General features: G+C 40.5%; 1 protein-coding gene across 2 annotated transcripts; it reads left to right on the top strand.

Moving 5' to 3' along the window:
• Positions 1–3,946: 3,946 nt before the first annotated feature.
• Positions 3,947–23,151, top strand: LOC135488209 (dual specificity protein phosphatase 14-like). Of its 2 annotated transcripts, XM_064772704.1 has the most exons (3): positions 3,947–4,089; positions 4,900–4,944; positions 19,209–23,151. In XM_064772704.1, exon 3 carries the CDS (start codon positions 19,231–19,233, stop codon positions 19,804–19,806), a length of 576 nt encoding a protein of 191 aa, XP_064628774.1. In that variant the 5' UTR covers positions 3,947–4,089; positions 4,900–4,944; positions 19,209–19,230; the 3' UTR covers positions 19,807–23,151. The 2 variants fall into 2 exon arrangements, with proteins under 2 accessions (XP_064628774.1, XP_064628775.1); XM_064772705.1 differs by lacking the exons at positions 3,947–4,089; positions 4,900–4,944 and adding an exon at positions 14,753–14,860.
• Positions 23,152–23,329: the final 178 nt, after the last annotated feature.

Below are 23,329 nucleotides of genomic sequence, written 5' to 3'. Positions count from 1 at the left end.
CAATAACAGGGACCTGGCCATGCCGCTCCAGTCTGCCTTATTTGCTCATCCACTGCATCTGCGTTTACCTCCGAGGACCCATTTGTTGGTCGATTTGACCAATCAATTCATCGGTGATCGACTTGATTCGGGTATAATCCGCAACTGCAGTCAGAGTTAGAATGTCCGTAATTCAATCGTAGATTCACTTCATTTCACGGAGTCTTTACTATTTCTGTTTCAGGAGTGACCCAGTCTTATTCCCGTCCGAGACATGTAATCCAACTGCAGCTCCACGGGCGAAACTTTCCGGGCGGGAAGTCAAGAACTGATGCAAAATGAGTAACGGCTGAAACTGTCTCCTATACGTTGAGTCCCTGCAAGTACAAGAAGCAATAAAGTTGCGAGTGAAGACATAATTTTATCAAGAAAACATTGCTATAGATGGAGTCTTCCTCTTTTCAGAGTGGGCACTGCTTTGGCCGTCGCTCTTCTTTGCCACAGCAAATATTTTTCTAGCAGGCCCCACCTCTCTAAATACAGGGGCGTAACTAGCGGGGGGGGGGGACAATGCCCCCTCTCTCCCTATTACAGTGTACCTTCTTTTTATACGTTGAAAATCGATTTGTGACTCAAGATATAAAGAGCGGTGCAAGTGGAGACTCAAAGACACCAATGCTACCAGTTATTGTCAAAGTTTTGAAAGAACGAAGAATGATGTGATCAATGCGACACCTCATCAACGCTAACTCATCAATACGTGCATAGTTGCAGTCAATGCCATATATCATCAATTAAGAAAGATATTGCTACATTCTGCCCTCCTTTAACGAAGTGATTATGCGAGGCGGTGAATGAAGAGCTCCCTCATCCACGCTAACTCATCAATAACCCTGGGTGTATATAGTCAATAGAGAGGATTAGATTCGGCGGATCTAAGAACAGCGAGCTCGTGGCATTTTGAAGACGAACGTCGCGTTGCCTCTTGTCTGAAATACAATGAAACAGACATTGCATGCATGTGTGTCTTTATGCCTTGTATGCCTAAAAAAATAATATACAAAGCAAGACTCGATGACGTCAAACCATGAAAAAATGTGACCTCGTTCTCGTTCTGATTCTAGGATCAAAATCTAAACCTCTCCAATTTCCATAATCGTGAATGAGAAACCATCTTATCTCAAATTCGATTTATCGACCTGTGTTGATATCAATTGGAGACCTGCTGCTGCATGAGATAAGTGACCTTCGACTCGTGATTAACAATATGAGACTGGTGAGTGTAGCTTATATGTGGTACGAAATTTATATTTGTTCAGTCTCTTTTCAGCAGAAATTCATTTAGATTTGAAGTGAGAATGCAGGAAAGAGCGGGGGGGGGGGCAAAAGGCAGAAGTCACCAAAGATTGTTTTTTGACCATAACTTTAGTCCCCCCCCCCCCCGACCAAAAAACTATACGCCCCTGATATTAGTAAACCCTGACGGTGGCACTGGACTGAGCTCAGAACCGGATAACCCAAGACATCAATAAATCAGTAAATTCAGTTGACATAATAAATTGGAGGTGAACAAACAATGAATGGATTGGCAAGCAAGCAGTTCCTTGCGTGTGCAAACAACGCATAAGCTTATATAAATCTACGTTACACTTAAAGGATGACCATGCTAATGCGCTGTGAAATAATCTTTAACCCAATAACTCAGTGATTCGCACTTAAAATGAAGAAAAAATACCCGAATGTACCAGCTCATCCTTTCAACCACTGAATTATAAACCCGAGCTTCCAACTACAGGGCCAATCATTTCTTTTTAGCGTGGCCACATGCCAACATGACTACCACCAACGACAGTCAAGTCGAAAAAGAAGATGTCACTTACCAGTAGTCAGCTCAATTTGTCCACCATTATCCTCATCACGTTGTGAAACCTTTAGTAAAATATTGATTTCTATATCAAAGTGAACTAACTACAGATAAGAGTATATGATTATGCCATCCCTACACCTGCTTAGATACATCTCAGTGTTTTGAACTGAATGAAAACACGGAACGCAAAATATCGATAAAATAAGAGTATTGGCATTATCAGGATCTGATATGTACACAACAGGTTACTGGTGGCTCACCGAACGCGGATCCAGAGATTGGCGGGCGTAGTGTGCGCTCCTTATCTCTATTTGATAGAAACGTTTATTATTGCAAATCCGAATTGATGTTTTTGTGGCATTTCGTTCCCTCCCTTTTTATGTCAAATTCTGACATGTCTCATGAAAACGCTAATTAAACAATTTAGAAACATTGGAACTTTTTCAAACTCACTTATGACATTGACAAGATATAAGACTACACTTCTGCAAAGTTTGATAATTTCCCAGCATTGATTTTATTTTTAAATCACGAAAATGTATGTATACAGATTGTACAAGGACCCTGCAGCAGATTGTGTATTGAGTCCTCCCTAGCTCCTCTGCCGTTGACCATTGGTACTACATAATACGCACATAAGACGTACCCATGGGAGTAATGCTGGTAGGAACGTATATAAACTTCTTGGTATACAAGGTACTGATATGCTTATGATTGACCACAGATCTGTCGTTTATCATATGATTATGATTAGCCACAGATTTAGCCACAGATCTGTGGTTTGTCATATCAGTACCTTACATAAAAACAAGTTCATGCTTGCATGCCTTGTCCTGACGCATCTGCGGGAGCTGGTTCAGAGGTCCCAGCTGTATTAAGTCGTCCCCGCCCTAGACACGGGCATGATATTTATATTCAGGCAATGGTCTAGTTCCATTTTCTTAGCTGGATGGCAGCACCTACCTGTGACGAAAAGAGCAGGTGAGTGCAGCTGGGAATGACGTACGGGCGTGTCCTTCAGAAATGACTTCTGCCAATGAGGCAGTAATACTGAATTGGATTATAACTTAAGTTCGTATGCATCTCATCAGGCAGGGGGAGGGTGGGGCGGGGCGGTAGGCGACGCTGCTGGGGTCTTCTTGATCATGAAAATCGGAGAGATTTGCATGTGTCAAATTGACCAACTTATGTATATTAGTCACACACTCTCCGAAGACAGTCACAACCCTGGAGGAGACACTACAAATTGTATTCTGCTTCATCATTACATGACCGGAGACTGACCCACAGGTTACCAGCTCAGATCTGAGATCTGAAACCAGTCAACACTCAATGTAAGAACATGGTCGATCGAATTTTCCGTCTCATCCTTGAATCGTGCAATGTAGATCTGACACAACAGCTCGACCCTCAGTGCTACAGAGAAGACACTTATAGTGTATGACTTCTTCAGATTGAGTCTTGTGTGTTTGAAAGATTCTTGTCTTTAACTCTGTCTCCCACCTTCCCGACATTATTGTGTTATTTAGCCTGACTATCATTGTGACAATTAGGTTACAACCTGGCCTACCTGAAGGGTGAGACAACTCGACGTGACCACAGAGAAGACAGTTCACAGCCTCGCTGCCACAGAGACATGGTGATATGAATAAAGACTAGCAAATGCTTTTATCTAAAACTCCATGTACAATTACACTAGGCCTTTCTGTACAAAATTGAAGTAAAAGCCTTTACTAGACTTTATTCATATCAGCCGTTTACACCTGGCCTGTCTGAAAGTAGACATCCCGACCAGGCCACACTAACGACAGTTCACAACCTAGCTGGCACAGAAAGCAACTTGACCCAGCTAATGAAGTAAGGGCCGGAGAAGCGAACAGCAAACAATAACCTCTGATTTCCTCAGCACGACTGTAGATGTAACCATCAATAATTAGACAAGACTGATTTAACAAGTCTTCACTCGATATCACTGTCCTTTTTGACCGCAGTGCGAAAAAATACTGAGCCGATTTCGATTGGGGGCGAAAAGGTCAAGGAGCGAAACAACCGCAATTCCGCTCGGGTAGCTTCTATTTATAGCTGTCTGCCAGCATGGCATTTGCATGTAAATAGCAACAATACACAGCTTGATATTTCACGATTCTGACGTTCAATCATCGCTATTTTTTCCTGATTTCGTCACCCGACATTCGTTACTTGACACTCCTTATTTCACACTTCAAAAGAAGGTGGTTTTTGAGGTAGGATTTGCTCTTGAATGTCATGTATGTATTGTATGTATTATGATATCGACCCCATGCCCACTCTGAGTGTGTTATGCGATGTGTAAGTGGAAGTGTAAGTCCCACTAGAATGAAAGTCCTCAGGCAATATCCGGATTGTTGACTTAAATTGATACCAAGCAGAGTGAAAAATCATAATTTGGTGCATTTAAACTGTTATGGCTCATCCCCCTTGACCCCTTTTCATTTTTGAGCAGTTCACGGGCCTGTGAAATTGGATTGATGCTATCTTCACATGCCTGTGATTACGCCAATATTCATATTCTGGGAGTGGGGCTTTATCAATAGTGCATTAGTGGCCTGTGTAAGCAGAGAGTGGAACAGATGTTTGTACAGAGACTATAAAGTCATTCTTGAGCCATGGAGTCTGACCATGCTGAGTTCAAGAACTAAATAAGGCAATGATTGACAGGTCTGAAAGAAAATCATGATATTGCCATGATTAGCCATTGTGCTAGAAAAACTACTGGCAAGATTCAGTGGCCAACAAACTATCAATCATGTTGGTTTTGTGTTTTGCAATCGTTGTGATTACAGTACACTCCCCTGCTTTGTGTAAGTAAGTTTTAAAGACTCTTGACTTCAGTCTGATGCTAGTTTGGATAGCCACCCCCTGACATTAACCAGGATGGGTTGGTTGTTAACAACAAGGGGACTTCTGAAATTGACATGAGACTTCCTTGCTGTCAAAACTGTGACCTTTCTGCATGAATGCCAGCTGAGAGAAAATGATGGCACTCAAAGGGTTAACCTGTTTTCTATTTACAGAAAATGACACAAGTTTGATAGTTTCATCAAAACTTTTCCTAAAAGGTAAGTGGTGATCTGCTTGGCATGTATGCTGTTATTTCGCACTCTTTATTCCTAGTGATCCCTGGGATTTCGAATTCTACTCCACAGGAACTCTGCAATAAAACATATATTATATAATACATTTGAACCGGCCTGGCACTATTTTGAGACGCTCCTTCTTTACCATGACTTAGCTTTGTCACCCTTTGCCATGCCATAGGCACATAACCTAAATACTGCACACTAACTCGTCCGAGTCATAAGGAAAAAATCTTTAGATATAACTCCAGCGATAACCAGACCAATGTATTATAAGATATGGATGCATTGGACCTGAGATTGAAAATCCATACTTATTTCCACCGATCGGAAGAAGTTACTAGTCGCCTATAGTTATTGAATTGATTTTAGGTTCGGTTCAATTGGACGGGATATAAGAAGTAATCACATATGAATATTGGTTCACTTATGAACATTATAAGAGTAGGATATCTACAGACAATGGCCCTTGGTATATGCTGTGTGAAAAGTTTATGTGGAGACAGGCCTTTATACTAATACTAGTCTTGCTTAAAACATTCTTTGCGTGAATCTACGTCCCTGCCGTCAACAGATGACTTTTTAAAGCATAGATTTAATGGCCATGTCATCAAACAGACTTGTACTCATTCTAAATATTCGGACTCCATACCAAGAGATACCATCTGCTCTAGACCTCTGTCTTGGCTTTTAGTTAGTACATGCGTATATCAGAAGATAGAAATCCAGCTCTAATCTCGTATTATTCACAGTTCAAAACATGTCGTGGTACTTGTGATATGAATGAAAAAAATCGGCTTATGGGTCTTGGGCAAGTCGACAGCCTGATGCGACACGGATCAATACAAATTTCAACCAGTAATTGGATATTTCTTAAGTGGGTATTATATCTTAAATAAGTTTGAAATTCATTTATGGAAGTAAAGCGCTACATAGCTGTTTTGTCAAAGGAGAAACCTTGACTCAGGGAGTCTGAGGAAAATCATTCTATGTTATCTAGGTCTTTTGATAGCCTCTGTATGAATCTGTATCCGAAAACCAAAAAAACTCGAGTGGCAGAATAATCGATGTGTGACTGGAAGAAATTGGTAAATGTCGAAAACAGGCGCAGTGAATGGGGATTACTGGTCTTCAAGCCATTCCATCCAAGTCTAGAGTACTTTGCACTATGTTCAGATGTCAAGATGTGACAGTTTAAAATTTGATTGGTTGTTCCAGGCTGATTTTTAATAACACTGCAAAGGATGAGGTTCAGCTATAGTTCATGAGGAAATAGTTGGCCCATGTTACTTTTTACTCTCCGTGCAAACTGCCTGGTTTGTTTGCTTGAAGATCACGTTGGCTTTTTCCCATGTGTTAATTTTGTTAAATTCTTTCGTATTCCAACAGTTAACACTCCATTCAAGTAGTGGAAATCGCCAATATACAAAGGCTTGTTCTGATAAAGACCTGGGTGACAATGGAAGGGCATGACCAGTACATCTACCGTGTATTACTGGATGATATGAGTATAAAATCATTCATTTATATGATTCGCAAATATGCCCAAGAGCCTTTAAGAACAGGCAATCATATGTCATTGCCTTTGTTCAAACAAGCATAGAAAGATAAATCTTTTGAGCCTTTGTGGGTGACATCCAGCAGATAGCATGATTGATATGTACACAATTACAACATCTAGCTGTTTGTTGGCTTGTCTGTTGGGTCAAAGCCATGGCATTGTGGTAATTTTATGTGCCCGTGTCATCACTTTGGATTGATTTTTGATCAGTCCCACACTGCTAAAGGTAAGCAGAATTCATTAAACTCTCTTTTCTTTCAAGGGGTAAGCCAATCATGTCAATGTATTCACTGGTGACCCTGGATAGAAATACACAAGTGCAGTTATAATGCAAGCAAATTCACTGAAACTTGGAGTTAATGGTAATCTGTCTTCACAACGGCCTTGTCTATAGAGTCTAGATTATTTTATTTTTTTAGGCAGCCACACTGGTCATTTATTTATCATGCAAATTGTGCAGCATAACATGATTATTGGGTACATAATATATTGCCTTCAGTCAGACTTAACGATTGATATGGTCCTCTACTGTCTCGAGGGATAGTGGGTCATCCTTTATTTACATTATAACTCTCTTCTGGTGATTTTTTTTAATATTTTGTTTTGGGCTGCTGTTCCCTAGTGATTTCTAGTCGACTCCAATATTTCGCTTATTTTGCAGGAGACATGTATAATTCATGTCGGCAGATTGTGGGATAGCATATTTTGTATTCAAGAAAACATGAAAGCTTTCTGTAGATATATAGGGTTTTGGTCAGCGTTTGAAATGGGCAGGGTATTCTCATCCTTGGGGGCAAAAGGGCAGGACCTTATTTAAGAAGACCATAGCTTGAGAAGGAGGGGGATGGTAACCCAAATTTAATGGAAGCGAAAGCCATTTTGAGGAAAGTAAAGGGTGATATACTCATCCAATGCTGTTATGGTCACATTGCCAGACATCGTTGGCAGACTTACGATGAGCTTTCATTCAGAATATAACATGTCATGCATGTCATGTGAAGATTTGACTTCCCACGCACCAGGATATGCGAAAACAATTCAGGAACGTCAAGGGAGAACTGTGATTAACGAAGCAAGACCTTAAAAAGAGAAGCAGGCTGAACACAGAAGAAGATATGTGGCTTCATCTCCTCCTGGGCCCACTGATTTATGCAAAATGGAGCAGCGGCCTCCGCAAAAATTGATTCGCTCAGTATGTTTGCCGCCATGTCTAGAACCAATTTGGCGAAGTTGTGTGCTCACCCCTTGAGTTGTACCACTCAAGTGGGTTCGGGTGACTGACTAGCATGACGAACAGAGAGCCCGAGCTCAGTCCTGTACATCGGAGTTTATAGAGTGGTAGACATGGAGACTATACTGAATGTACATCTAACCAAGTATTCTGGTCGATCGTGTGAATGGCCATTTACCCAAGTTCAAACTTCGGTCATGTCAAGATAATTCTCGCTATGATGTCATCGATGATAATGGTGCTCATTAACAGCGGTGATATGGCGTACTCTAGCATGATCTCCCTTGCAGTCTTAGAGCCAAGAACTTGTCGTCTGTCCTCCGTGCCCTTTAAGACTGCACTCTGTCACACCTATCATGCCAAATTCTACTTGAAAAACGCAGTTTCCAGTTTATCTTCATTGCTTGTCTCTGTCTTTTTATTACGGAAGGAATTATTATCATTTCCTTGGGTTATTAGATTCACTTTGTAATAAATTTCCGGGTGGTGCAGAGACAGGAATCTTGGTGTGGATCTCCAGGTTGTTCAGGTCTGTCCCTGGCCATCATTCTGCCATCGCAAAGCGTGTGATCTGTTGCTTAACTCCATTCTGATAATCTCAGCACATGTTTGGCAGTTTGGGATGTATTGCATTATGGGTGTGGGTTTGGTAGGCTGCCATTGTCATTGTTGGTTTTGGGTGTGATTGGTCACTGATGTGTTGAAGTCATGTATATAATCAACACTAATCGGGTCCTTAGGGGTAGTGCTACAGGAAAGATCTTAACCTTGTAACATTTTAAAAACAATTGTCTGTAGTCTTGACTGATGATAGGGATCAGATTATCATGATAAACAGGATTAAGCAGTTAATCAATAAATCATCAAAAAGACGTCATCAGAATGAAAGAATGGAACTATAAATAGTCCAAAAACCTTTTAAGTTCTTAAAGTGGCTGTCTTATAAGCTAATTGACCAATTGTTGAGCGGTAACTGACCTAAGGATTAACTAAATGTATACTCCTTTCTGATCTTGTTGATTCCTTTCTTCTGTTCTTCCCATCACCATATGACCTTTCTGAAACCCCAAGCTTTGCCAGGATTTGAAAAGGGAGGGTTTTTCTCCTTTTGATGGGAAAAGGGAATCGGGAGCAGTTTTATCCAAAATATGGTAATCGCTCGGGGCAGCGGCCAGGGTAGCTGGCCCTTCTGAATCTGAATATCCCCCATCACGCTATAGTTGCATCTACCACAAGTGAGAATTGAAGATTCATCACCTGTGCTCTCACTGACCACAGACCCATACCATCTCAAATACATGCGAGATCCACCAATAAATTCAACCTGTAACGACACCCAGGCCATTTCTGTACCAACTGGCGGTAATGGTAATATTCGTCGGCATCATGCTATTAAATCATTAAATCTTTCGCCATGTCATGTTATGTCCAAAAAATTATGTTGTTCTTAGCTCGGTCATGTTGTAACATGTCATTGGTCGTATAGTGTAGGTAATGAATTGCTCCCTGGTTGGTTATAAGCAGTGAAAATGAGACGAAAATCAACGGAACATAATCAACCGTTGTGATAAATGAGCATGCTTTGTTTCCTTCCAAGAACATGGAAAAGATTTCAAAGGAAATAATCAACAATACCGCCACCATGCCGACTTAAGATTTTTGAAAGTGCTCTGGTATTGCTTGATTGATCATTGCACTAGTACAAGGAAATATGGGAGACTGTGGAAACTGTTTATGACATGTAATGTTTCTGAACTCTCCACATGGATAACCAGGCTTCTCATCATTCATACAAATCCTGATCGAGGGCAACAGGCGTTTTTTTCGGGTGAACAGAAGATGGCCGTCGAAGCGGATACGGTCAAGAAGCTCATAAATTCTCGCGAAAATCAATGAGCCCAATTTCCCGTTCTTGGCTGACAACAATCTATTTGTATATAGAGGCAGACAGAATGTGATATGTGTTCGTAATGGAAAAGGCGAGGAACGAGATACCTTTTTATCACACTTCCATCTCAGTCAGTTAGATCATTCTGTGGATCTTGTTTCAATTAAGGCTCATCCACACTTTTCAGCCATTTTTCTCAAAATAGCCAAAACCTGTATGTCTCATTTTGTAAAGAAACTCTCGAAGGTTTTTTTGGGGGAAATTGTTGAGACAGGATGTCAAAAATGACTGTTATCCTTGCCTCTTTGCCTCTTATGCCAATTATGGCTGGGTGATTCAGACTTGCTGGGGAAGCCAGAGAGAAAAATAGCTTATGCTTTGCCTTCACGATGTTGGCCAATTAGACAGGATAAGGCAGTGTTATTTTTCTCCGCCATTTGTTTGATTAGGGCTGTCTAGTGATCGTGGCAGTACATTCATCAGGATTGTCTCTCCTTTGCTAATGGAGTTCCAAGCTGAACATCCCTCAAGTGGAAAGATAATTGTGCGGCAGGATTAAGAGCAAGACGATATGGTTAGGGTGGGGAAATAATCACCCTGATTGGATTGGGAAAATTGTTGGCTTGAGCTTTACTTATTCTTTCACCCGCCTCCTCACATGAATTAAGACGAGACACCACATCAGACATGCGTAACTGAATACGAAGGATGAAAATAAAGTTTGAACTGCTGCCAATTCCACTGATTCAAAGTCCTCTAAGGAGGATTGTGGGTAAACCTTAATCTAAAATGTTTGCACTAAGACGCTATTGGGTTAAAGTGAATTAGACATGTTAGAGGGAGACCAGTAGATTGGTGTATCAACAGTGCGAGTTGACGCAAAGCAATCGTCAACATAAACAGCATCTGATGTGATCAAACAATATACCTTCAGCAATATCTCCGTGAATCTGGCAATGAGGAATCCCTGTGGATTATACTTGCCGCACTACTCTTAGATTATTGTAAGCGATATAATCTATTTATGACGGCACTGTCCCAACAGGTTTCAAACCACAACGCATTGCCAAAAGTTTTGCGGAAACTGATGCATGAAACTCAGCGGTGGTTGAATAAATGTGTTGAAGAATAGAGTAATTATTTACAAAAAGTCCCTGCAGGGTTCAAAATGAAGTTGGCAACCCGCACAGACAGTCTTCTTTTATTCTGTACAGGGGAGCATTTAGCATTGCTGTGTAACATGCATACTAGAAGGTTTGCTGAGATTTGAACTGGGTTTGCTGCAAGTGGTGACGTACATCTGGTGTTTTCAAAAGCTTCTCACCAACCCAATGCATGGTTTGTCAATGCCTATAGTTTCCCTTTAAGAGAGCCTGATTAACTTGACGTAGGATTTGTGAACTTAGCATAATGATTGGAAAAACTTCAAAAGAGCTCTATACCTCTAAACATAAAGAACCGCAAATGTGCCGTGGTTTATAATGAGACGGTTGCGTGTTTTATGGTAATTCCAGACCGGTCTTGTTTACACTTACATGTACATGACATCCATGCATTCAGGATGGAATGTAATTGAATAAAATATTGATGTTGCACTGGCTGCAGTGGTTTATTAATTATTGTGGTTGTAAAAGCGCTAGACAACTTGATATTTTGTAAAAAATTCCACAATATTGAAAGTTTAAATTATTCATAAAATGGCATTTTGTGCAACATTTTGAAAATGTTTTAAAACCACTTTCAACCTCAGGCAGCAGAACACTTCAGTTTTCAAAAGGAACAATAAATGTATCTGGATCCACAACAGTATTGCTAGAATTTGCTCACTCAATAAAAAAATCTGGGTTCACACCAGCACTGCTCTGCTAACAACCCCTGATCAGCACTCTCTCACATCGCCAATGTCCATACAAGATGCAAAATATAAAATCTCTTAGTTTTACTCAAGCTGCTACAGAACATTTCACTTTCAGAATTCACATCAGCATTCTCAGTTAACAACTGATCAACTCTTGTCTCAAATCGCCAATGTCCACACCTGATGCATAGCTAATGCTACCAAGCAAATTTATTTCCCGCTGACTCTCGTTCTCGCTAGTCAAGCTTAAGTCAGTCTGATGATGGATTCACAGGGGAACCAGCTCATATATTCTTCTAACTGTGCTGCGTATAGCATTTGTTTGGAGGCACTGGATGCGGAAAGATGTTTTATCATCGGTAATGCCTGTTTATTCAGGAGATCAAAACTACATTCAGCTTGTTGGTATTGGCTTCAGCTAGCGTGCCGTAATGATCTGACGAGATCTATCGCGTATATTATTGCCGAGGAGCGCATTTGTCAATATTTCCAGAGAAGCTGTGGGAGTGTAGACATCGTGCTTTTTCTGAGGAGATCAAACTGCGTGCTCTGGCATGGGAATACGTCGCTCATTAACTTGCTTCTTATTTGCACACAAATCTGAGTAGGAGGTACCTCCATGACCATGTTCACTTGTTAGATATATCCAGGGATTGAACAGAACTCATCCCTTTCCTTCTTTAGTATGCACATTGTTAGGCTGGCAACACATTTTCTGGCGAGCAACTGGTGGATCAAGTATTTTCTTGCCATCTGCACTTTCGATCAGGTTTTCTTGTAATTTAGTGTATCATCTTGTGTGTGTATAAATAATATCAAGTGTTTGTAGGATGGTTTTCGGTTCGTTTGCATGTATTGTGGGTTTTTTGTGAAAGTTAGTGTTCAGATGATTCAACGTTGGATATAATTTATTTCTGCATTTTTCTCTTTATTGCGTTTTCTGATAAATTAGTCTTTGGATGATATTTCAGGTATGACAGTCTCAGCAAAAAAACTCCCAAATGTTCGTCTTTGGATTCTTTGAAATTATTGTATTCCATTCCAACTGCTGGCACAAGTGCACTTAGAATCGTATCATGAATGTTTCATTTAATAATCAACTGTTTTCAAACAACTTCATCATAACAACCCTGTAGATGTAAGAATTATGCATTCCAAACATGGCTTCTATTTCTTGGGATTGGCTAATGTTGTTAACTTGATAGTCCCATGTGTCTCCTTGTTCTGAAACGTGATGCCTGTCTATTTCATGGAAGCAACATTTTCAAATATCTTGAGACATTTGCACAAGTGTTGACCTTGCAATAGGAATTATGAGTGATAGACGTGAAAGATTATATTGAAATCACCATTTTGATGCCACGATGAAAAAATTTGCAGGTTTTCTATAAGACGTGTTCAAAACACCTGCGCCAAAATAGCTGATTCTGCAATATTCTCTTCCAGATATGTTTAGGTTACATTCTTCTCAGTGGTGCTGATAAATATTCCTGTTATGGCTCTTGGGATTTAGCTTCTAGCTTGGCTGAATATGGGCAATATGATAATATAGTCAGTTTCTTGAAATTTCTCAGAACGAATGGTATGTCGGTAGTGATGAATTTTGAATATTGTAAATTGTCTGGTAGAATTAGATTATCATGAATATTTCGCTTGAATCAAGTTTCGAAGTGGACTCTTAATAGAAGAGAGTTGACCTCAAGAATGGTTAGTTACTTCTGGCCAGTGCAGTAGTTGAGTCATTTCCTTTACAACATTTCTTACAGAATAGGCAAAGTCTCGTTTACTTGTTCTTGGCTCTGAATACTGATCATTCTAATTGACACAATGGCATCACATATCACCGAGTCTGGCCAACCAGGCACGATCATGCAGTCTGCAGTCTTGAGACTTGATCAGTAGCGGAGTTGACCATTTTCTTTTACCATGTTTCCCAATAAATGGCCAACGTCTCATTCACTTGTTATTTGCTCTAAATACTGGTCATTATCACAACAATGTCATCATATATCAATGCCGAGGGGCATAGACTGTATTTGTCTTGAATTGGCCAACCTATAATCAACTTTTTGTAGATTCTAAACATTGATCATTGTCTTAACAATGGCATCATATATCACCAACATTTTCCCTCTAGAGACGCGAGTATACTTACTAGAGGGTTCGGTTACTCTTTTCCAATAAAATGGCCAACTTAACATTCCTAAGTGCCTCTATTGACTCTGGCATCACCATGCTGTCTCCTAGGATGAACCTCGGGTAGTGTAGGCTGTCATCTGTTCTTACGCCAAGCCTTGAATTATACATTACTTGAATTGGTAATCATCCAGTTCCTACGGATGTTGCTGTTTTGGTGTGCTAAATTGATTGCACATGGCATGGTAGAATGCAGAGTCAGATCAAAGAAATTGGTCGGGCGGTGCGTGGTTGAACCCCCTTCACTCAATGTGTTACACGAGATGGCGTCCACCTTAAGATGCTTCGGAGACATAGCTCCTCAATTTGGTACTCCCAATTCCCCGCAGTTCATGACAGCTGATTTGAAACCACTTCAATATTTTAGTGAAAAGTTGCTGTAGCATGAACAATGTCGGCGTATTGGTCTTCCTCTGATTCTGTGGTTTTGCTCCTTCAGGTTTGTGGTCGAGGTGCGTCAGGCCGCAGTAGTGAGGTATGAAGAATGAAGGAGGTCTTAGACAAACTAAACAACATGAAGAAATACGTCCGTCAAATTGCGCCGATTACGGACTACTTATACTTGTGCGGCGGCTCAGCAGTTAAAAAGGATCGACTTCTAGAACTAGGAATCACATGTGTACTGAACGTTGCAATAGAACTCGACAAAGTCTATTTGGGTTGTGGCCATATTCAGTACATAAAGTACCCAGTGCATGACACCTGTGCGGAGAACATCAAACCATACTTGGATTTATGCGCCGATAAAATATACCGGGTGCGGCAGGAAAAGGGTCGGACTTTAGTACATTGTGTCGCAGGGGCTAGTCGCTCAGCTACAGTGTGCCTTGCATATCTTATGAAATATTGCCAATATACTCTAAAGAATGCCTACCAACTTGTTAAGTCTAAACGGCCCGTGATATACCCCAACATAGGATTTTGGCGGATTCTGATCGAGTATGAAAAACGCTTATACGGAGTTAACAGTGTGACTATGGTGAATTACAGTGGATTGGAAGTACCCAGTATTCTGCACATCGACGGTTCTGGCCAAAATGGTATCTGCTCGTGCCGATTGACTTGGGAGACGAAGTTGATCCTCTTATTGATGATACCCCTAGCTGTGACAGTGATTGGCGCCCTCTTTATCATAAAACCCTTCTCATGACAAACGTGAAGATTGTAAGTAGCTCATTTTCGTAACTCTCTTTGGCGTAACTGGTGGGGCGACAAGATCATCCCAGCTTGACGTTTCGTCTCTACTTTGAGTCACCAAAGCCCTCCTTCTAGCGCTGACACAGGCAACAATGTTGAGCTCCATGCCTCTATCGTAGTTGAGATGTGATATGCTTGACCTAGCCGCTCAAATGGAAGCAAAATAAGTCATAAGATATTCATGAGAAGTCAACACGCCTGCGATGAAGTGAAATTGGATTGTAATAATGTAAACACCGTTTGGTAAACTCTTGGCATGGATTGGTACAAGTCGAGTAAAAACATTCTGACTGTACATGTATATCTTTGAAAACGGACCTGCTGACCTATCAGTCCAGCATTCAATATCTGAATTTTTGTCATCATGCTCCTTTAGGGTATTCCAAGCTAACAATTCTCATCAGAGCTGCATGCTGAAGTCCAGACTGTTTGTCTGAAGTTCTGGCATTCCGTGACATGCATTAGAATAAATGAATACTAAGTTGCTTTAATTGAATAACAATGTACCGTGCTCAATGCACTCCAGGTCATCTCGTCCCAATCCAGTATTCAGCGGGTGCCGATCGATTTTTTATGTTCATCCCAACCTCCAGTAAAACAACTCAAAATCGCGCTGCTCTAAAGAAATGTACGGCTTGGGAAAACATGCCCAAATGTCACCTCATTCATGGTATTAATGCCAGGATTATAGATTTTTCTGGCAGGTCATCAAAGAGCAGTCTTAATTGAAATTGGTGGGTGCCTCACAGCTTGGTCAACATGGCTGAACTACAACAATATGGTGATGTAAAGTCCACCTATAAAGGGAGGTGTCTCATAGCTCAGAGCCAACCAGGCTTATAGTCTGTGGCAATATTGTTGCAGTATTAAGATATTGCAGGAGAGGTGCCTTGTAGCTTGACGAGAAATAGGGCTGGTCTGTGGCAATATGGTTGGACTTTATGGAGATATAGTAGGGGATATGCCTCGTAGCTCAGTGGGAAATACTGTTGGTCTATGACAATATGGCCGGAGTTGAATGCAGAATATGTATGTTGTCGGGGATGTGCCTTGGAAAGAGGATCATGATCACAGCTCATCGATGAAGAGCAGAAGGTGCGGTCCCGATCAGCATGTTTCCCACAGGGAACCTCCTCTACTAATAAACCTGGCTTTGCCAATGACTTTCCCTGGTGAGATGTCCTCAGAATATTCATTGCTCAAGGGGACTGGCTTGATTAGGAATAGGGTGAGTAATCTGACAGAACAAACTAGTCAGGACGTCATGCATCTTTGATAAAGAGATGGACAAACACAATAATAAGCTTGCCAAAGCTGATATGAATAATGAATGTCCACTGATTAGGTGGCGTTTTAGTAACCGCATTTTATTGCTTTGTAATACTTACGTGACTGGTCACCGTACCATTAGCCCTCTCCTCAATAGTTGTACTGAAATGCCATCTTTGCCCCGTACGCATCAGCAACTTTATATTGACCGCTGATGAAGTATTGGCCAACGGGTGGTCATCGAGTGTGAGAGTCAGTGGGAGGGTTTTCAAAGACGCCAATGGTAGGTTCAAGTCAAGACCAACCATATGAGATCTAAGAACCACCCACTGAATTGAAGAATCAGTATGACGATTTGGAAACTAACTGTTATTAAAGATGAACAAATCGTTGCTGTTGCATCGCTGCTGTTGATAGTGAGATGAGATTTCTATAGTCTTATAAAAGAGGACTTCTTCTTCAGCTTTACTTGCAGGGAGGTAATCAAATTGTTCCAAAGGTGGAAGAGGTTATAGGTCACGATATTTTTACCTCAATGAATGCTGAACTGGGTACAGATACTTTTAAACTGACTTAACAAAATATCACTGGTGAAATACGAGCCTGCCGGGGATATATCCAAAACATGATAAACTTGTTTTCACAAAAGCAACAACAAGTTCCAAGTGCTTACCATCAGAAAGTGCTGTCGGGATTTGCGAAGTCAAGCCTTATTATAAGCATTTGGACAAATCTGCATTAAGATTCAGCAGACATTTTTATTGGGATCAGGATGTAGGGACGTCTATACCACCCTCTACTACCATTCCAGAGTGGTGGAATTCTCGGCATCATGTGACTTCCTGTGGTATCACATGCATCATGTTGACATTTCAATTTCGATTTACACCACATAGCAATCCTCGTAGTTCCGATCTAAACCGTTTGCATCCCATAATGTAGATATAGAAATTCATGCTGAAATTAAGAGCATCGCACTTGTCTGCAAGGTTATAAATCAATGCATCCTGAGCTGCAGTCAATTCATTTCTCACCCTTTCATTGAAAATGTAGTAAACTTCATAAATGCGGAAGGGCATGCTCGAGATAACGTAGGTCAAGCTAACTAGGACCATCATCTTTGTTATAGAAGATTCTTTTTCCGAGTTGGGCTTTTCCGATGTTTTCAGTACTTCTCGTTGTTTCCGCGCTCGTTGCAGTGCAGAGACAGTACCAATACTAAACAATGTGAGAGCTATAACAGGGACATAGGTCACGTAGAACGCCCGGGCCACTTTGGCCATGTTGGCTAGTTTCGGGAATAGAAACGGACAAATGAACACAGAATTCGGATTGAAATTTGTTCGCAGACTGTTGGTTAGTGTCCATATGATCGACACAGCATAGATCAACCCAGTAACAAACCAGGCTTTCTTGATTGTGGAGAACGTCCTCGCTTTCAGCGGCCAGGTGACTGCCACAAAGCGGTCGATTGACATAGCAACAAGAAACCAGGGCGAAATGCTGCCACAAAAGTACAGACAGTAGATGTAGAAGAAGCAGAATCCCTTCCGGTGACTTGATTGCATAACTTCTTCCTTTATGAAATCCACTACATAAGACAACAGTACGTCGAGGACCAAATACAAAGTGTCCCCAAATGCAACGCAGCGCATGAAGTAGCAGGTCGTCGAGTTTTTGTACTTATCATTTTTCATCAGCCGGTAGCTTAGGTAGTTCCCGCAAAGGCCAGTGATGATGAGAAATGGAGGTAACACTCGTCGAGAAATTATGAGTAAAGTTGCCAGGACGTCCAGTGCCAGTTTGTCTGGTTCATTATGTCCAGATGATGCAGTCGAATTATAATACGCCGCACTCGCACTCGACGTCATTTCTGCTTGATTCAACCAACCCTTGTTGATCATTTTATTCGCTAGCATGAATTAGCATCCGATGTGGTTCATAACGTGTGACCAGTATACTGCCCAGACTTTGAGATACTGTGCCATGCCCATGAAATAGTATCTGAATGCTTATAATAGCAACCGCTGATATTTTTTTGTATATAGTGGTTGATTGTTATTGAACAACGGAAATATGTTAAGAGAAAAATCATATGAAAAAAGCTATGAGTATCATGTTACTTGGGCATAAAATGTTGTGATACCAGAAAAAAGACATTGGGTGATATGAATAAAGAGTAGTAAATACTTTTATCTAAAACTCCATGTACATTTACACTTGGCCTTTCTGTACAAAATTGAAGTAAAAGCATTTGCTAGCCTTTATTCATATCACCCATTGCGTGTTTTGGCATTGATATTGTCTTTTAACATACCGGGTATTTAATTTCGTGAGTCCATATTTCCAGTTTCTCTTGTTAGTATAAAATGTTTCAATGCAAATTGAAAAATCTTTTTGGCATTAAAATGCATGTTGGAAAAATGCTGGAAAAACATTTGAACTACTCGGTCCACCCTTAGGTTATCAGACAGGTAGTTCTTTAGTTCAAGACAAAGGCATAGCAAGGAATTTTATGCCAGTCAATTGATATGAACATTTCATTCATCAACACAGCTACTGTATTCATATTAATGTTACATCGTTAAAGAAAAGCTACCCAAGAAAATTTATGTTCTTCAAAGAGTATTAAAAGAATGCAGACCCAGGTGGTGAATAGCATTACGCTCATTAAAGAATGCGTACCAAGTTGTAATAGGATATCAAAACTTAATGCGTGATAGCAATTATTTATTTGCTAATGGTGTTCTGTTGAAAATGATGCACAAAAACTGTAACCATGGAAAGAATCCATCAAATTTATTGCTGTTTCTCTCATTTAATAAAAACTTGTATTCAAATTGTTTGATTAAAATGTCAAGAAATAACATGAAAGTATAGTACATTATTTCCCCCTGCCAACATACATGGTGTTCAGGACCATTCCCAAAAGAAATTTATTTGTGTTTAAGTTCAGAATTCGAACATTGTACAGTGTAACACTGTTTTTCACTACACTGATTTTCATCTATTGTAACTACATGTATCTCCCCTTTTATAATTGTAGTGAGTCCAGTCAGAGTTCCAAGATGTATCAAGGTGCGTTCGGCCAGATCGCTCAAATCAACGATCATTTGTTCCTTTGCGGAGTAATGGCAAGAAAAATGGACAGACTACGACAGCTCGGAATAACTTCTGTGATAAATTGTACTATTGAAATAGCAAATATAAAATGCCATGATATTGAGTGCGTACAGATTCAAGTGGATGATTTACCAACTGCTTCTCTGGGTCCGTATTTCGATCGTTGTGCAGACAAAATCCACCAAGTGCGTCGTCGCGGTGGGAAAACCCTAGTCCATTGTGTAGCAGGTGTGTCACGTTCTGCCAGCCTCGTCATGGCGTATCTGATGAAGTATCAGGGAATGAATTTACGAGAGGCGTACTATTACACGAAAGCACGTCGCTCTGTCATCCGTCCAAATGTAGGATTTTGGAAGCAGTTGATCGATTTTGAAAAGCGTCTACATGGTGGTGCTAGCACGGTAAAAATGGTGAGTTCACCGATAGGATTTATACCTGATGTCTATAAGGATGAAACAAGGAATATGATGTACGGCCATGGGGTGCATGCAGGACACTCAACTTTTAATCTGTTGCGATAATCTTGGAAAAAGAGTAGACATTTTGATGAGATGAAATGAAATGTAAACATTTAGGGCCAAATTCATAAAGGGTGTTTAAGGGTTAGACGTGTGTAACTTCTCTCTAATCAGTTTCAGGGCCTATTCATATCCTGTGAAGATTTACATGCAGGACCTGAACCTGTCTATTCAGTAGTTAAATGCTGTTTTGAGCTAAACGCCCTTTATGAATTTGGGCCTTTTAGTGTGAGATTATGATAAGTTAAGGGAAAACTGGAAATGAGTGATATTCCCTGTGACTGCGAAGTGGTGTTCCTAAAGTTGACAATCAATGTGGACATCCCTGGGCATGCAGTCAAAGGTTTAGGAAGAGGATGAGTTGGTCTGGGAAGTGGAAAGTGGGAAGAAACATGTCATTGGCATCGACCCGGCCAGGCGGCTGTTAACCTGGCTTTGGTATTCAGTGCAATGTACTGCTCTTTTGGCAGAAACCAGTTTGAATGACACCGAGTTTAAGCAGAGATCTATCAAGAGGCTGGAAACACTGATGGTACTTGGTGAGATTCACAATAGAGTTTTCTTCTAAAAATCCAATTAGGAGACACCATTGTATATGTGTCCATAAGAAATTTAGATCTGGCTACATGTATTAGTTGTGATAGACCCCACATATTTTCATGCATCATGCATCAGTAAAGAGTTCTGATTATGATCTAAGAGACGCTCTGTTGCCGACCATGCTGATTTCCCTACGCGAGGCTACTGTCTGATTTGATTGCTGCTTTTCCAATAGACCCCGTAAAATTGTCATACAACATCATTAAAGAGTTCAGATTGCCAATTAGAGACGATTTGTTGTCGACCTCGCTTATTTCCCTGATCACCCAAGCAGTGTTACCTCATACATTACCCTCATATCCTGTATTCATGGTGGCTGCGTCCCAGGGATACTGTTAGGCTTGGCCAAGCAGAACAGATGGCTAAGACGGAGAGTGACTACGGGATTGATTGGCCTATCTTCTCACTAGTTGAGTAAGCGAAGCAACCTGAGATCAATGTCAAACCCAGCGATTGCTGGTTTACCGTCAACGTGACATATTTTTGTCGCACATTGCAGCAATTATAATTGCAGTTGCAGCTACAAAATTCAACCATTCCCACAAACAAAATATGGTGCATTCTGTCTGACAGAATAGCGATACATCCATGACACTATGTCATGGTATTGATAGCTCCTCCAACATGTCATATAACCCCTGGAATAACCTACCTTTCGGAAAATGTGAGCGAGATTTCCTGCACCAGAAATTGCTGGATGAAGTGCTCTCAGAGGAGTGTGAAATTAAGTGGTGTGGTCGATGATGTGTCGTCTAGCTGGCTTAAGCCTGGGGTGTGACAAGAGGAACCAGTACCTACTTGTGAGAAAGCAAGGTTTTAGTCAGTATAATCATATAAACACTCTTCTCAAGTTTTTCATCCCTTCGTGTGAGTCTTTTTGCTTTCTTACTCTATCTGTAATATTGTATCAAAAGGTTGTAATTTCATATGAAGTATCCCAGAAAGATGTATTCAAGATAGTTAGTTTCATGTACGTCGAAAACATTAATTGATAACTTAAGCAATGCAGCTGCAGTTGCTGAATTCCAGTTAAATTCTGTACAAAACTGTGATAAAATATAAATTGCTTTGAAACACATACATGTAATGCAAGTATCAATTCGTGTCTTGTACCCCCCCCCCCCCCTCCTCAAGGGTACGACACCTTATCACCCTATAACGACATCTTAAGGCTCAAGCATCACCCTTTTTTCACCAATGCTACTTTTTCTTTCGTCAAGACATCACCATCAACAATATATCAGTTATCACCATCAAATAAAGTAACCGGACTAATTTTACTGGCTAAGGCTGTATGTTCGACAAGACATCGACACATTAGCATCCTTATTCTTTCCAGCTTTGCCAAATTTTCACTAAAGGAAAAATAAATACTACTCAAGCATCGGCAAAGATTAGTGGTGATAGCTTAACTACCCTTGAGGAGGGGGGTACAAGAAACGAATTGATACTTGCATAAGTCATGCACGCACTGACAATTTTGATGGTTTGCGTACTAGTATTAGTATTTGTATATCTATTATTTATATCAGCATCTATGCGTACATTGAATTGAATGACATATATTTTCCAATTGTGTTACTGTTCAGTTGTTATCAAAAGCCTATGTTGATTGCTATTGTTCGTTGCTATAAACAGAAAGTGTAATTTCTCAAGTACTTGGTCAAACTTCATATAATTTTCGTCAGTTTTTATACGTTATTAATTTGAAAACTGAAAGGTATAGTCATGAATTTTTCTCTCTGCTAATTACCTATGCATCAATGGATCAGTTAAGTGCCTTTACGTATGATTTCGGGACCAAGTGCTTCAATGTATGTTGCTCAATTTCATCAGTGATTGGATTTGCTGGGCATTTTTTTAAACGCTGTGTAAAATCTGTGTAGAGGCTATTTATCAAACTTGTTGCAAATGGTAACAGAATTTATCACCCCCCATGTGACTTTTGAACTGTGATGCTGTCCGCTGTCTTGGGCAACTCGCATGCACATTTTGCTGGGTGGAAGATTCAACGCCCCCACCCAGCAGTGAGCTACTGCACATTCCCAGGTGTCCAAATGACGATTCTGGCGGGAAGGATCTATTAGATCCCACTAATTGAACAATTAGGGTGAAGGGCATGCCAGTTCCTTTGGAACACGATATTCGTTTTGTAAAAGGCTCCATGTGACGTCATTTAAGTTTCCGATTATCATTTGCTGCAATGACTCAAGGGTTCTACAGTATTTGATTAGGGAGTTTGAGAACAGCATTTTATCAAGGATCCTAATATGTAGGCTATACAAATAAAACTCTGAAGAAAGAGCCCCCCACTTCACTGATGTTCTCAACAGTTTGCATTGCCATGCCATCTATTGTTTCAAAAATGTATTCAGAATACCATGATATGATATGATCTGATTGGAAATCAGGGAGAGCACCCTATGAACTCTTCATTTACATAGGGACGACATAGATTGGATCCTCATTTTGAGGATGGGAAGGTATTTGATCATCCGCACTCAATGTTAACCCTGTAGTGACGAGAAAAATTAGTCTTCTGTCTGGTCGATTCATAGCATGGTGAAATTAACAATATTGTTAATCACCTGGACAGCGGGGAACAGGGTTCACATCAACCACTGCATAATGAAATGATACATTCGCCGCAAATCCTATCTTCTGTGTGACAAAAGGCTAAATCATGAAATGAAAATTATATATAAACATATGTGCTCTGGTAGCAATTGGAATAAATATGGTTTGATTTTATAATTGCCTCTTTTGTTTCTCTTTGTCAGTATACCCCCGTTGAAAGCTCAAATAAAACAAAAATTTCATGACTCATTCCCCAATTGATAGGCTTGTTGGTCCACAGTCGCAAGAAGTCCCGTAATATCTACCCATATTACCGGATATTGGGAAGATGAACCACAACGAGTCTGGA

This window comes from Lineus longissimus, chromosome 5 (assembly GCF_910592395.1).
Source record: "Lineus longissimus chromosome 5, tnLinLong1.2, whole genome shotgun sequence".
In the NCBI taxonomy this organism is placed as follows: domain Eukaryota; kingdom Metazoa; phylum Nemertea; class Pilidiophora; order Heteronemertea; family Lineidae; genus Lineus; species Lineus longissimus.
This window is presented reverse-complemented; position numbering and strand designations above follow the sequence as displayed.